Here is a 15,292-nt window from a genome sequence, read left to right on the forward strand (position 1 = left end):
GCAGATGAAATCTAAACTTAGAGCAGTGCTTCAGGTGGCTGTAGGATTAGTAGAATTGTGAATAGAATTGTTGCTAGTGTTACTTTTTTAGCTTAATAGAGCTTGAAAGAATAATGGTTGTGTTCATGCTATAAGAATCTTTTCTTTCTCAGCTTGTGAAGCACTTACTGAGTGGGAGTATCTGCCACCGGTTGGACCCCGCCCACCAAAAGGATTTGTGGGGCTGAAAAATGCTGGTGCTACTTGCTACATGAATTCTGTGATTCAGCAACTCTACATGATTCCCTCTATCAGGAACGGTATTCTTGCAATTGAAGGCACAGGTAGTGATGTAGATGATGATATGTCTGGGGATGAGAAGCAAGACAATGAGGTAAATTTTAATTATCATCTCTGTTTTCTGTGTTTGAAATTGTGATACCAGATACTCTTCTCTCATAAGGGAGTTTTGTACTTTTACCGGGTTTGTTGAAAGTGGGGGTGAACTTCTCCCAGCATGGAATACTGCCTATTTGTGTAGTATAGTGTTCACTACCTATCAGACTTTAAACTGCAGTTAATTTTCAAGATAATTAATGTCTTTAAAGCAACAGTTAATGGATTTCTTTTTGTATAGAGTTTTGAGTGTAATTTGGAGTTTGCGTAATGGTAAGAGTTTTACTGCCCATCTCTACAACTTTTCATCTTGCAAAACTAAAACTCTGTACCCATTAAACAACTCCCTATCTCTCCCTCCCCCCAGCCCCTGGCAACCACCATTTTTTCTGTCTCTGTGATTCTGCCTACTCTAAGTACCTCATTTAAGTGGAATCATATAGTATTTGCCTTTATATGGCTGGCTTATTTCACTTAGCGTAATGTTCTTGAGGTTCCATGTTGTAGCATGTGTCAGGATTTTCTGTTTTTGAAGACCGAGTAATATTTCATTGTATGTATATGCCACATTTTGCTTACCCATTCAGTGGGCACTTGGGTTGCTTCCCCATTTGTGCTGTTGTGAATGAGGCTGCCGTGACATGTATATACAAATATTTCTCTGAGACCTCGCTTTCAGTTCTTTTAGGTACAAGCCCAGAAGTGAAAGTGCTGGATCATATGGTGATACTATTTTTTAATTTTTTGAGGAACTGTTTTCTACAGCAACTGCACCATTTTACATTCTCACAAACAGTACACAAGGATTCCAATTTTTCCACATCCTTGTGAGCACTTGTTGCCACCTTCTTTTGATAGTAGCCATCTTAAAAGGATGTGAAGCAGTATGTCATTGAGGTTTCTATTTGCATTTCCCTAATGGTTAGTGATTTTGAGCGTCTTTTCCTGTGCTTATTATAAGCCACTTCTTTTTAGAAATATCTCTTCAAATCCTTTGTCCATTTTTAAATCAAGTTGTGTTATTCCTGAGGGCTTGGCTTTGCTTTTCATTTCCTTTCCCTTCCACCTCTGCCCCTGCCCCCTCCTCCTCTGTCCCTCTCTCCTCTGCTCTCTCCTCACTCCCTTTCTCTGCCTCCCCTCCCTCCTCTCCTCGAGACAGAGTCTCACTCTGTTGCCTAGGCTAGAGTGCCCTGGTGTCAGCCTATTTCACAGGAACCTCAAATTCTTGGGCTCAAGTGATCCTCCTGCCTCAGCCTCCAGAGTAGGTGGGACTATGGGCATGCACCACCATGCCTGTTTTTTTTTTTTTTTTTTTTTTCTTGTAGAGATGAGGTCTCATTATGTTTCCCAGACTGTCTCAAATTCCTGGCATCAAGCTATCCTCCTGCCTCAACCTCCCAAAGTGTTAGGTTTACAGGCGTGAGCCACCACTTCTGTCCTATTGTTGAGTTTTAAGATTTATCTATATATTCTGGATATTAGTCTTTATCAGATAATGTGATTTACAGATATTTTCTTCCATTTTGAGGGTTGCCTTTTTATTCTGTCGATAGTCTCTTAGCACAGAAGTTTTCAATTTTCTTAAGGTCCAGTTTATCTATTTTCTTCTTTTGTTGCCTGTACCTTTGCTTTGACCCTGTGTTTTAAGAGTTTTGTGATATTAGTTCTCACCTTTAGGATTTCGATCCATTTTTATTTAATCTGTATATATAATGTTAAGTAAGAGTCCAACTTCATATTTTTGCATGTGGCTATCCAATTTACCCAACACCATTTGTTGAAGAATACTAATATAACAACATTTTTGTCAACGATGGACCACATACATGATGGTTGTCCAATAAGATTATAATACCATAATTTTACTGTACCTTTTCTATGTTCATATATGTTTAGGTACACAAATACCATTGTGTTACAGTTGCCTACAGTATATGGTACAGTAACATGCTGTACTAATTTATAGCCTAGGAAAAATAGGCTGGCTATACCATACAACCTAGGTAGGTAATAGTCTGTACCATCTAGGTTTGTATATGGATACTCTATGATGGTTGCATGATAAAATCACCTAACAACACATTTCTCAGAATGTATCCCCATTGTTAAGCAAAGCATGGCTCTACTTAATATGTGTATTTTATTGAATGTTTACAGTTCTGATCATTTTGTATGCATTATCTCAATCCTCACAGCATCTACATGAAGAATGTAATATCCCCATTGTCACATAAGGGAACTGAAGCTTTAAGTTGAAATAGGCTGGGCGCGGTGGCTCACGCCTGTAATCCTAGCACTCTGGGAGGCCAAGGCGGGAGGATCGCTCAAGCTCAGGAGTTCAAAACTGGCCTGAGCAAGAGCGAGACCCTGTCTCTACTAAAAATAGAAAGAAATTAATTGGCCAACTAAAAATATACAGAAAAATTTAGCCAGGCATGGTGGCGCATGCCTATAGTCCCAGCTACTCGGGAGGCTGAGGCAGAAGGATCGCCTGAGCCCAGGTGTTTGAGGTTGCTGTGAGCTAGGCTGACGCCCATGGCACTCTAGTCCGGGCAACAGAGTGAGATTCTGACTCAAGAAAATAAATAAATAAATAAGTAAAAGTTGAACTAACTTTTACTTGCTCAAAGTTATGTAGCTTATAAGTGATAGAGCATTCATTTGTGTCCAATTCAGTCTACCTTGATCACCACACTAATTTTACTCTGCTGTATTATATTATTATCTACCTCTCTGACACACGGTAAGAGTTATTCAGTTATGATAACTCATGTGATATGGTGGGGATAAACACTAATATATTGTGAGTTAAAATTTATAAATTGAAAATTAAAAGTACAAATCATTCACTAACTGGCATTTGTCTTAACATATTTTACTATCCCTTAGATTAGCTCATTAATGGTAATTTTTGGTTCTTAGAGCAATGTTGATCCCAGGGATGATGTATTTGGATATCCTCAACAATTTGAAGATAAACCAGCATTAAGTAAAACTGAAGATAGGAAAGAATACAATATTGGTGTCCTAAGACACCTTCAGGTCATCTTTGGTCATTTAGCTGCTTCTCGACTACAATACTACGTGCCCAGAGGATTTTGGAAACAGTTCAGGTAAACTATAGGTGGATAGTAATAAGGATACTTCTTAAAACTTGATGAACGTCTCAATATACTAACCTTAAACCTCTAAAATATATGTTGGAAGCCATATTTAGGTTTAATATTAAGCAATAATAATATTCAAACTGTTCTTAGGTTTTTTTCTTTCTTATAGTCATAGGAGGAGGTAGGAACTGTCATAGTAAGGGGGGAGGGGCACTATTCTTTAGTCTCTTAAGATAACTTTTTTTATTAGTAAAACGTCTAATACATACAGAAGTAGAATAGTATGAACCTTTATGTACTCATCACCTGACTTCAAAAGTTGTCAACTCATAGCCAATTTTGTTTAGTCTATATTCCTACCTATTTCTTTCCAGATTGCTTTGAAGCAAATTCTAGCTATGTATTATAGTTTCATTCATAAATACGTCAGTGTGTTTCTCTGATGTCTGTTTCAAAACAACCGTAATCTTACTATTTTTTAAAAATTTCTTAATGTCAAATATCTGTTAGTGTTTGAATTTACCCAATTATCCCATAATTTTTTTTTTACTGGTGTTTTTTAAAATTAGGATCCAAAGAAGGTCCATATACCACAAATGGTTGATGCTGACTTTTGAGTCTCCTTTAGTCTTTTTTCCCCTTTCCAGTTACTTGTTGGGGTGGGGAGGGGGATGAACCAGGTAGTATACCCATACATTTTCTCACAGTCTGAATTTTTATTGATGGAATCCCTGTGGCCCCCTGCATTTCCTGCAAATGACTAGTGAGATCTAGAGGCTTTGTCAGATTGAGATGTTATTTTTCTTCTTGCGGAATGAATAGGCAAGGCTATTTCATAGGTGGTAATGTTTATCTGCATGGAGAGTAGCACATAATGTCTGTCTCTCCTATGATATTAACAGCCATTGATCATTATTGTCTTAATATAGTATTTCTTCAGGGTTACAAAATAGCAATATTGTAGTTTTATTATTTCATTTATTAGCTAGAATAGATCTATAAAGAAAAACTTTCCCTCATCAACCATTTAGCTACCCTAGTATGATTTTATGGAAAGGTGGTATAAATGATGTTTGTTTTTTTAAGCAAAAAATCCTTAATTACATCTTGATCTTGTTTCTTTGACTTCGTTTATTTCACTGATTTTTTTTAAGTCAACACTTATGTGTTATGCCCTGTGCTAAAATACTGCAGTACCACCACATAACTCTTAGATACTACGTATGAATAGAGCTATTATCCTTTATAGCAGTGGGTTTTTGTTTTATTTTTAAATAATACTCTTAGAATCCCTTCAAGGTACTTCCCAGCCAGCTGAGAAAAGGGGAAGCAAACAGTCAGCTGACACTGACAGTCGGGTCTACTTTCCCTGCTTCTGGCAGAGTAGCTCCCTTTTTACCTATAAGGATACTATAGTACTTAGATTTATTTTGAAACCTCTGTTTTATGGTACAATGACCCTACCACCCTTGACTCACCATATAAATCCTTTTATTCCCTAACTAGGACCCTAAATTACTCTGTACTAGTGGCTTGCATGCACCACTTTCCCTCCTAGCTGTGCTTTAGCTCTTTGGGTGCCATTACCCAGCATACCCCTTGCCCTCCTCTCTCACTATTCAAGTTCTGTCTTTTTCTTTCCCTAGCTTATTCCATCTCTGCCATAGGCTTTTACCATTTCCATTTCTGCTCCTCTAAATTGCTCACACACTTTTTAAGCTTTCGTCTTAAAATTTGTCATTTATAGTTTTCTCTCTTATAATGCCATTGCTTTTTTTACTTATCATTTACTCCCTATGCTAGTGGAGCTCACAGTATGTGTAGATTAGTACTTTATAACTTTTTAATTTTAATATCAATCTGGTATCTAGGAAAGAATCAAGAATTTGGTTATTACCTCTTTAGTCCCAGTATAAAATAATCCCCCTAGCTTGTCTTGACTTTTATGGCACTAAATTTTTTTGTTGTTGTTGTTTTATTTTATCTATTTTGGAGACAGAGTCTTTCTCTGTTGCCCTGGCCAGAGTGCAATGGCATTATCATAGCTCACTACAGCCTCAAACTCGTGGGCTCAAGCAGTCCTCCTGCCTCAACCTCCCAAGTGGCTGGGACTACAGGCAGGTGCCAGCACACCCAGCAAATTTTTCTATTTTTTGTAGAGATAGGGGGGTGTCTTGCTCTTGCTCAGGCTGGTCTTGAACTCCTGGCCTCAAGCAATCCTCCCACCTCGGCCTCCCAAAGTGCTAGGATTATAAGAGTGCAGGCCAGTTGTCTTTTAAAATGTGGAAGGTCTCTCTTGATTTTTGTGATTGTTTCTTCATGATAAGATTGAGGTTAAACACCGGGCATTGAGGGGGGGGGGGAGCAGGCAAAACTACACAAGTGATATTATGTGCTTCTCACTGCATTGCATTGGGAAGATACATGGTATTTGTTTGTTTAGTTATTAGTGATATTAACTTTGATTCCTTGATGTCTTATTTCTTCACTGTAATGGATACCTTTTCCCTTTTGTAATTAATAAATTGATAACATATTTGAAAGTATGGGGAATGGAATATAATTTGAAAGTAAATAGAATGAACTGGTATTATTTCCAATAATGAAACAAATTGATTTTAACAAATGATGTATCTGATTTTAAACTTACAATATGTAAATTTTTGTCTAAAATATAATTGAGATTATTTGTTACATAGAGGGGATTTTACAAAAGTATTTATCAAAAGAAAGTTCTGGCATATTTAAGATATCTTTGTTTTATTTCTTGCTTGGAAGAAATACACTTATATTCTCTGTGTATCACTCTGTGAGTACAAAATCAGATGTCATTGACAGTTTCCAGCATTGCTTGGGCTTTAGCAGTATCACCTCATTTTGTAGTATACAGAAGTGATAGATTGTTTTCTCAGATTACTCAAAAGATATTCACTCTAGAACAAGTCAAACCTTTTTCTTTGCACTTGGAAAAATCAATTAAAAGTAAATACATCTGATCTTTGACTATCTATAACCCAAAATTTAAGTCAAATGAAAGAGATCTATAATTACAGTATTCACATGAGAGTGAGACCCACCATCCCATCTTAATAGCATCTTCAGGATTCAAAATACATGCATGTATCGTATTACCTGAAACAACCACCCTTCTTACAGCCGGTAGTTTCGTGGCAATTCTTTGCCACTGAAGTACCAATTTTACTATGATCCTCATTCACTCTCCCACTATACTCTATATGTAAAGTGAATTCAGTTTATATACTGTGATTTGTGATTGTGTTGCTCCCTCCCCCCCAAGAATTACGGTGTACATACTGCTTTGTGAATGTAACATGTTACATGTTTTTATTCCATTTGTTTCTTAGGCTTTGGGGCGAGCCTGTTAATCTGCGTGAACAACATGATGCTTTAGAATTTTTTAATTCATTGGTAGATAGTTTAGATGAAGCTTTAAAAGCCTTAGGACATCCAGCTATGCTAAGTAAAGTCTTAGGTGGTTCCTTTGCTGATCAAAAGATTTGCCAAGGCTGCCCACACAGGTAAGTGCTAATTACATATCAAAAGTATATGTTGTACTATGTATATACTAACAAAAATAAAATTTTTAGTAGTACTTCTCTACAAAAGTAGAGTATGCCACTGATTACTAAATGCCTGAAAATGAATGGATTATATACTGTAGATACCTTACTGTAGGGTTATTTTTGTCAAATAACTTTTGTTTTGTTTTACTCTGCCTAATTCTGTTCCTATTTTATACTCTTCTATTCTTTTACATATTGTCATTCCTGGGGAAATGTCAATTTACATATAGCTACAGGTGTTACTTAAAGATTTGCCCTTTGGCCGGGTGTGGTGGCTCATGCCTATAATCCTAGCACTCTGGGAGGCCGAGGTGGTAGGATCGCTTGAGCTCAGGAGTTCAAAACCAGCCTGAGCAAGAGTGAGACCTGGTCTTTACTAAAAATAAAAAGAAATTAGCTGAACAACTAAAAGTATATAGAAAAAATTAGCTGGGCATGGTGGTGCATGCCTGTAGTCCCAGCTACTCAGGAGGCTGAGGCAGAAGAATTGCTTGAGCCCAGTAGTTTGAGGTTGCTATGAACTAGGCTGATGCCACGGCACTCTAGCCTGGGTGACAGAGGTGAGAGACTGTCTCAAAAAAAAAATTTTACCTTTATCTTAGAATTTGAGTACTTATAATATTATAGATACATTAAGTTTAGAAGGTGAGAGACCTGGAATAATATTTCCATATAAAGGAAATACTGACATTTAGAATAGCATCAGTACTGTCATCCTTAAGGTATGTTTGCATATAAAACATTTATAGCAAGAGTTGACAAATTGACTTAAAACAGATATTAAGAGCTCCTGTCAGAAATAGCTAAATAGGCCGGGTGCGGTGGCTCACGCCTGTAATCCTAGCACTCTGGAAGGCCGAGGCGGGCGGATCGCTCGAGATCAGGAGTTCGAAACCAGTCTGAGGAAGACTTTGTCTCTACTAAAAATAGAAATTAATTGGCCAACTAAAAATATATATACAAAAAAAATTAGCCAGGCATGGTGGCGCATACCTGTAGTCCCAGCTGCTTGGGAGGCTGAGGCAGTAGGATCACTGCTTGAGCCCAGGAGTTTGAGGTTGCTGTGAGCTAGGCTGACGCCACGGCACTCAATCTAGCCTGGGCACAAAGTGAGACTCTGTCTCAAAAAAAAAAAAAAAAAATAGCTAAATAATCAGTTTGTTACAAGTAAACACACATTTATGCCTGTCACATGGAAGTTTTACCTTGAGACTTGTTTTGGTACTTGATGTTGGTTTGTAATCCCTTCTCACCAAAATATCACAGTAATATAGTATTTTTTGTAAGCCAAAGTGTATTAAATATAGCCATGGGTTTGAGTATCTATGCGGTTGGTGGAAGTGCTTTGCTTTTGGTTATGAGGAAATGATTCAGGGAGACTTAATACTATATAAATGAGAAATTTCTGTCAGGTTATAATCTTACCCACTCATTCAGAATTAGGACATGTATACTTTTTCACTTAGTCTGGGCAACTTTTGGTCCTTTTGAAAGACCTTTTAGGCCGGGCGCGGTGGCTCAAGCCTGTAATCCTAGCACTCTGGGAGGCCGAGGCGGGTGGATTGCTCGAGGTCAGGAGTTCAAAACCAGTCTGAGCAACATCAAGACCCCGTCTCTACTATAAATAGAAAGAAATTAATTGGCAAACTAATATATATAGAAAAAATTAGCCGGGCATGGTGGCACATGCCTGTAGTCCCAGCTACTTCGGAGGCTAAGGCAGAAGGATTGCTTGAGCCCAGGAGTTTGAGGTTGCTGTGAGCTAGGCTGATGCCATGGCACTCACTCTAGCCTGGGAAACAAAGCGAGACTCTGTCTCAAAAAAAAAAGAAAGACCTTTTACATTAGGTAAACAAAATAAAATTTTAACCTCTTGTTTTTAATTATTGATAAAATAGCCAACTTTTTGCTCATCTGTTCCTGTCAGTTCTTCTCGATTTCTTTTAGATGGTTTTCCAAATTACTTGGAAATTATTGGCTTTCTTTGGCAAGTGAAAATGTTAAGAGAGTATAGTCTTTGAATCAGATCCCTGATACCCGCTCAACAACTTAAACTGGTCTTGTTCTTGCTACATGCCATAAAGTTACATACAGAGTCCCAAGTCTGTCTGTTACAGGTCATTGTTTGCCTAGAACAGGGGTCAACAAACTCCAAACCATGAGCCAAATCAAGCCTGTTGCCTGTTTTTATAAAGTTTTATTGGAACATGCCCATTTGTTTATATACTATCTGGCTACTTTTGCTACAACAGCAGAATTGAGCACAGATGGCCCCGACTTAATGTTGGTTCAATTTACAATCTTTTTCTTTTCCAGTTGTACGAAAGCAATATGTGTTCATTAGAAACCTTACTTCAGGTACCCATACAACCATTCTATTTTTCCCTTCCAAAATACAATAGTCAGTAAATTACATGAGATAGTCAACATTTTATTATAAAAGAAGCTTTATGTTAGATGATCTTGCCTAACTGTAGGCTCATGTAAGTGTTCTGAACACATTTAAGGTAGGCTAGGCCAAGCTATGATGTTCAGTACATTAGATGAATTTAAATGCATTTTTGGTTTACAATATTTTCACCTTATGATTAGAGTATCGGAATGTAACCCCATCATAAACCAGAGCATCTGTAGTTGCCACAGAGATCTATAAAACCTAAAATATTACTATCTGGTTCTTTACAGAAAGACTTTGCTGTCCTTCAGTCTTTGAATATCCAACTGTTTACATAGAGCTATTATCTAACTTGTTTCCCTCTGTGGGCTGTTCCCTGATTATATAGTAGCATTTTGCTTAATACCTACTTCTTGGCATTTATAAATGCCTTTGTGTGCCTATCTTTTTTTCCTAACTAAATTTTAAATTCCTTAAATGAGGGACTGTCTTAAACATTGAATGTCCCTCATTGCTGAAAGGATGTATGGCACTCTCAATATATTTGTTGAATGAATGATTTTAATGGTTGAGAATGTATTCCCCGCTTCCCATGTTCTGAATTTATGAGTATCTCATCAGAAATCTGAAAGTTCCTTTAGTAGAAAATTATCATAATCTGGTATTCTGGCTCCTACTCAGATTGTTTATCCCTTATTCATTTGTGTATTGAAACTTGCTGCTTTTGTAAGGTTTCCATTGCAGAAAGGAAGAACATTTAAAAATTCTGCCCATTAATAGTTTAAAATATCTTTATCAGAACTTGATAAATTCATGCTTTAGCCGTGGCATGAATTACTATCTAAACAGCACTGGAAGCAGGGTGGTAGACTACAAAGAGTTTAAGCTGTGAGCCCAGACTGGCCCATCTTTAAATATCATTTCATGTAATGATCTTGACCAAGTTAACTATCATTTATTGGTAACATTAACATTCTATGACTTAAGGGGTTCGTATTATATAATAAATATTGCAAATGTGGTTTTCACTAAGTCTATAACTAAATAAAATGTTTAGAAAACTAAGGAATAAATCCATTATCATTTCTTAAATAATATCTTTAGGTACGAATGTGAAGAATCTTTTACGACTCTAAACGTAGACATTAGAAACCACCAAAATCTTCTTGATTCTTTGGAACAGTATGTCAAAGGAGATTTACTAGAAGGTGCAAATGCATATCATTGTGAAAAATGCAATAAAAAGGTACGGATTACCCAGTTTTATTTAAAATATGATTACATTTAATGGATTTGGAAAAAATTGGTTGGTTTTGTTCATCCTCAAAATTCACCCTATTTTTGTTCTCTTCCCTACTTTCTTATAGTGGTAGCAGAGAGGTAGTCAAGACAATAAAACTGATTAAGTTTTATCAGGGAAAGATGATTAAAAAGTAATGCCAGAGGGACTAGGGAAAACAGATGAAATGAATAATTTTAGAAGACATACTAGCTTTACACCTCATTCTGTTACTTAAGTTATATAGGCACTTTATCTCTCTACCAAGAAACAAATTGCTCTTGAGCTCTTCAAAGCTATTGAGCTGATGGAAGAAAACATTTCTCCTTTCATGTCTAGAGTTACTTGTGAAGACCAAACAATTTGCTGAAACTGTTAATTACTTTATATAGCCACATAAGATTTCTTTTATTACCTGTGTTATTAAACCATTTAGATCGACTTTTTAGGTCTACTTGGCTGTTTTATATCTGTGGGAACTTATTAGCAGCTCTTTAGGAGAGATGATTCACACACTCTAGTAAATAAGGTGTATCTTTTTGAGCTCCCAGGCGCTCTCGCCTTTAAATCACTTGTGGTGTTTTGACCTTATGCACTACTTTGAAGTATTCGAATCTAGAGATTGAGATTGTGGGCTGAAAGCCATACTGCCTGCCACTCACAGCTCTGAGATTTGAGGCGAGTTACTTAACCTGACTCCTGATCCTCATCTTTAAGGTTCAGTCCTGATTGAGAAGGTTACTGTAAGGATCAAATGTTACTACTTCTGTAGCTTAGTATATTACCTGGCATCTAATTGCCCAAGAAATTTTAGCTGATTTTATTGTTGTTACTATATTTCTTCTGTTTACTCACAGCAAACCGCCTTCATTGGAATAACAGTAAACATAACACAATTAATAATGGTTAGGTAGCAATGACAGAAACCAGGGATAAAAATTGCTGTTTGTAACAAATGGCATAGGCTATTTCCATATTTATTCGTTTTCATTAATTTAAATCAACTCTGACAGAATTGCCTTGATTATGTTCATTATCGTATATTTATGTACACTTAAAAATCCAGCTAAGTTTCAAGATAATTTTATAAAATCATTTGAAAGTTTACTTGCAGGGCCAGGCTAAGGTGGGAAGCTCACTTGAGGCCAGGAGCTGGCAACATAGTGAGACCCCATCTTTACTCTCCCCACCACCCCCAGAAAAATTATCAGGCAGGATGGCTGGTGCCTATAGTTCCAACCTAGGTGACAGAGTGGGAACGTCTCTTTTTTTTTTTTTTAAAGGGGAGGGGGAGAAACGTTGGCTTGGGGTTTTTTGGTTATGGGTTTTGTTTGCTTTTTTTTTTTTTTGCAGTTAATATAAGAAAACATCCAGTAACTTTCTCTGTTTTAGGTTGATACTGTAAAGCGCTTGCTGATTAAAAAATTACCTCCTGTTCTTGCTATCCAATTAAAACGATTTGACTATGACTGGGAAAGAGAATGTGCAATCAAGTTCAATGACTATTTTGAATTTCCTCGAGAGCTAGACATGGAACCTTACACGGTTGCAGGTGTTGCAAAGCTGGAAGGAGATAATGTAAACCCAGAGAGTCAGTTGATACAACAGAATGAGCAGTCCGAAAGTGAGACAGCAGGAAGCACAAAATACAGACTTGTGGGTGTGCTTGTACACAGCGGTCAAGCAAGTGGGGGACATTATTATTCTTACATCATCCAAAGGAATGGTGGAGATGGTGAGAGAAATCGCTGGTATAAATTTGATGATGGAGATGTAACAGAGTGTAAAATGGATGATGACGAAGAAATGAAAAACCAGTGTTTCGGTGGAGAGTACATGGGAGAAGTGTTTGATCACATGATGAAGCGCATGTCATACAGGCGCCAGAAAAGGTGGTGGAATGCTTATATACTTTTTTATGAACGAATGGACACAATAGACCACGATGATGAGTTGGTAAGATACATATCAGAGCTTGCTATCACCACAAGACCCCATCAGATTGTTATGCCATCAGCCATTGAGAGAAGTGTACGGAAGCAGAATGTGCAATTCATGCATAACCGAATGCAGTACAGTTTGGAGTATTTTCAATTTATGAAAAAACTGCTTACATGTAATGGTGTTTACTTAACCCCTCCTCCAGGTAAGTACAAGAGTTTAGCTGCTTAGTATTAAAGAATAATTCTTATAGGATTTTTTAGTAGGCATCAAATGTTTTAAGTTCATAAAATTAATGTTTTCACTATAAAGGGTCTACATTTTTGCTTTTGATTATTTAAAGTCATATTTCAGATGACTGTTAACTTTGAGCAGTATACGCTCCAGAAACAGAGGAGCTTTTATTTATTTTAGCAATTTAACTCATGCATTAGTTTGAAACGTGCTATATGAGCTGCTAAAATCAGGAATAAGAATTATTTAAGTAACTTGAAAAGACTTCTCAAAATTAGTAGCAGTGCAGACTTGTTTAAAAATGGGCCTTGAAAATAGAAATCTGATTTTTTTCTTTTAATATCTACATTTTATTTATAGGGCAAGACCACCTGTTGCCTGAAGCAGAAGAAATCACCATGATTAGTATTCAGCTTGCTGCTAGGTTCCTCTTTACTACAGGATTTCACACAAAGAAAATAGTCCGTGGCTCTGCCAGTGATTGGTACATTGTTTTGGATTTTCATTCCTTCTAATATCTGGTTTGGTTTTTTAATAGACTATTTTCCCAAACCGTGAGACTCTCATTTCATATTTGGAATGCAGAATTTAAAAAATAAAACCTCCTGGTAGCAGTTAGTGGGAGAAATTATATTAAAGTAGTGACTTAGTCTAAATATGTATAGCCTTTTGTTATTCAGAAACTGCCTTCTGTTTCTATTACTTTGTATGGTATCTTTGACATCTCTGTACCAAAGATTACAAGATGAGACTGAAAAGTCTAGGTATGTAATCATGAAATTATTAGGCTTTAGCTTCCCTGGATTGAATTCTGACAGAGATTAAAAGGGTAAAAAATTAAAATGATTTTCTTAAGTGTCTAATTATAAAAATAATAGAGGACATTATAATACATTGATTTAACAATTTTTACACGTTCATCCAGAAGATGTCAGGAGGGGCGGGGGACATTTATTGTCATTGAACCTAGGAAGAGGTTTGGTAATGGAATTTTATCAGAGAATACAAATTTTTACGTATTTTGTAACTGTGAGAATAGGCCGTCATAGTATTTATCATTTTAATGTTAGTACTGGAAGCAACCATTGCTGATTCTCTCTCCAGCAGTAAAAGGTCTTTGCCCCTTTTTTGGTTCATAGACACCCATCCCTTTGCGATAGGAAAGAAGTTACTGAATTGATATTCATAGATATTTTTTCTTTTGTTTTAGGTATGATGCATTGTGTATTCTCCTTCGTCACAGCAAGAACGTACGTTTTTGGTTTGCTCATAATGTCCTTTTTAATGTTTCAAATCGCTTCTCCGAATACCTTTTGGAATGCCCTAGTGCAGAAGTAAGGGGAGCATTTGCAAAACTTATAGTTTTTATTGCACATTTTTCCTTGCAAGATGGGCCATGTCCTTCACCTTTTGCATCTCCTGGACCTTCTAGTCAGGTAATTGCCATAGCTTTCTTTCTAAGGATTAAATGCTTACAAATAAATTCCGTTTCCTAAAACTTGAAGCCACAAACATGTGCATCTGTTTGATATTTATCTAACACAATCACAATCAAATGTCTGAGTTCCATTAAAGTTACTGCATAGCAATGAATAGTAATTATTGGCTCTTTAAAAAATAAGGATATTTTCCCCATGCAGTAGCTTAAATATAAACTTAGTTAAGTAGATTTTTATTTTAAAATTTTAATTAACTTAGCATTTTTAATAAATTAGTGTGAAGAGTTTATATAATCTACCTCAGACTTTCTTTCCCTTTCCCAAGAAGCAACCCTTTTTAATACTTTGTGTGGTCAGTCCTTCCAGAAATTTATGCCTGTATTCAACATATATATGTGCATGTACCTTTTTTATGCAAATAGAATTTTACTTACACCTTGATATTGAAACACAGGTAATATTTTATCTTTTACAGGCTTATGACAACTTAAGCTTGAGTGATCACTTACTAAGAGCAGTACTAAATCTCTTAAGAAGGGAAGTTTCAGAGCACGGACGTCATTTACAGCAGTATTTCAACCTGTTCGTAATGTATGCCAATTTAGGTAAGAATTGTAAGTTCTCATAATTCTGTTTTAATGTATTATATTAAATGGTGAAGTCACTTAGTTCGAGTGATAAAATATAACCTGGACTAAAATAACAGTTTCCCATAAAACTTGTGAATTTTATCTGAGCATGGCACTTTCACCTTGTGCTTTATAATTATTGATGCATTTGTCTTATCTCTACTGTAGACATAGGTCAGAATCTGTGTCTTAATCGTGTTTTTATCTCCTAAAGCAGTAGTGCCAAATCTGGCTGCTTTTTGAAAATAACTGATTCCTAGGCCACATCTCACACTAATTGAAGCAGAATCCCTAAAGGTGGTATAAGAA

At 36.4% G+C, this 15,292-nt stretch overlaps 1 protein-coding gene across 8 annotated transcripts in view; it reads left to right on the plus strand.

The window, feature by feature from the left end:
* USP9X (ubiquitin specific peptidase 9 X-linked) overlaps nt 1-15,292 on the plus strand; it is a 139,378-nt gene that overhangs the window by 110,760 nt on the left and 13,326 nt on the right. For all 8 annotated transcript variants that reach the window (XM_020285131.2, XM_020285134.2, XM_020285133.2 and 5 more), the window contains 8 exons: nt 153-373; nt 3,298-3,488; nt 6,848-7,021; nt 10,566-10,707; nt 12,133-12,886; nt 13,276-13,399; nt 14,126-14,351; nt 14,830-14,959. In XM_020285131.2, the coding sequence (XP_020140720.1) occupies nt 153-373; nt 3,298-3,488; nt 6,848-7,021; nt 10,566-10,707; nt 12,133-12,886; nt 13,276-13,399; nt 14,126-14,351; nt 14,830-14,959 (1,962 nt within the window). The remainder of the gene's footprint in view (nt 1-152; nt 374-3,297; nt 3,489-6,847; nt 7,022-10,565; nt 10,708-12,132; nt 12,887-13,275; nt 13,400-14,125; nt 14,352-14,829; nt 14,960-15,292) is intronic.

Source organism: Microcebus murinus, chromosome X (genome assembly GCF_040939455.1).
Source record: "Microcebus murinus isolate Inina chromosome X, M.murinus_Inina_mat1.0, whole genome shotgun sequence".
NCBI lineage: Eukaryota > Metazoa > Chordata > Mammalia > Primates > Cheirogaleidae > Microcebus > Microcebus murinus.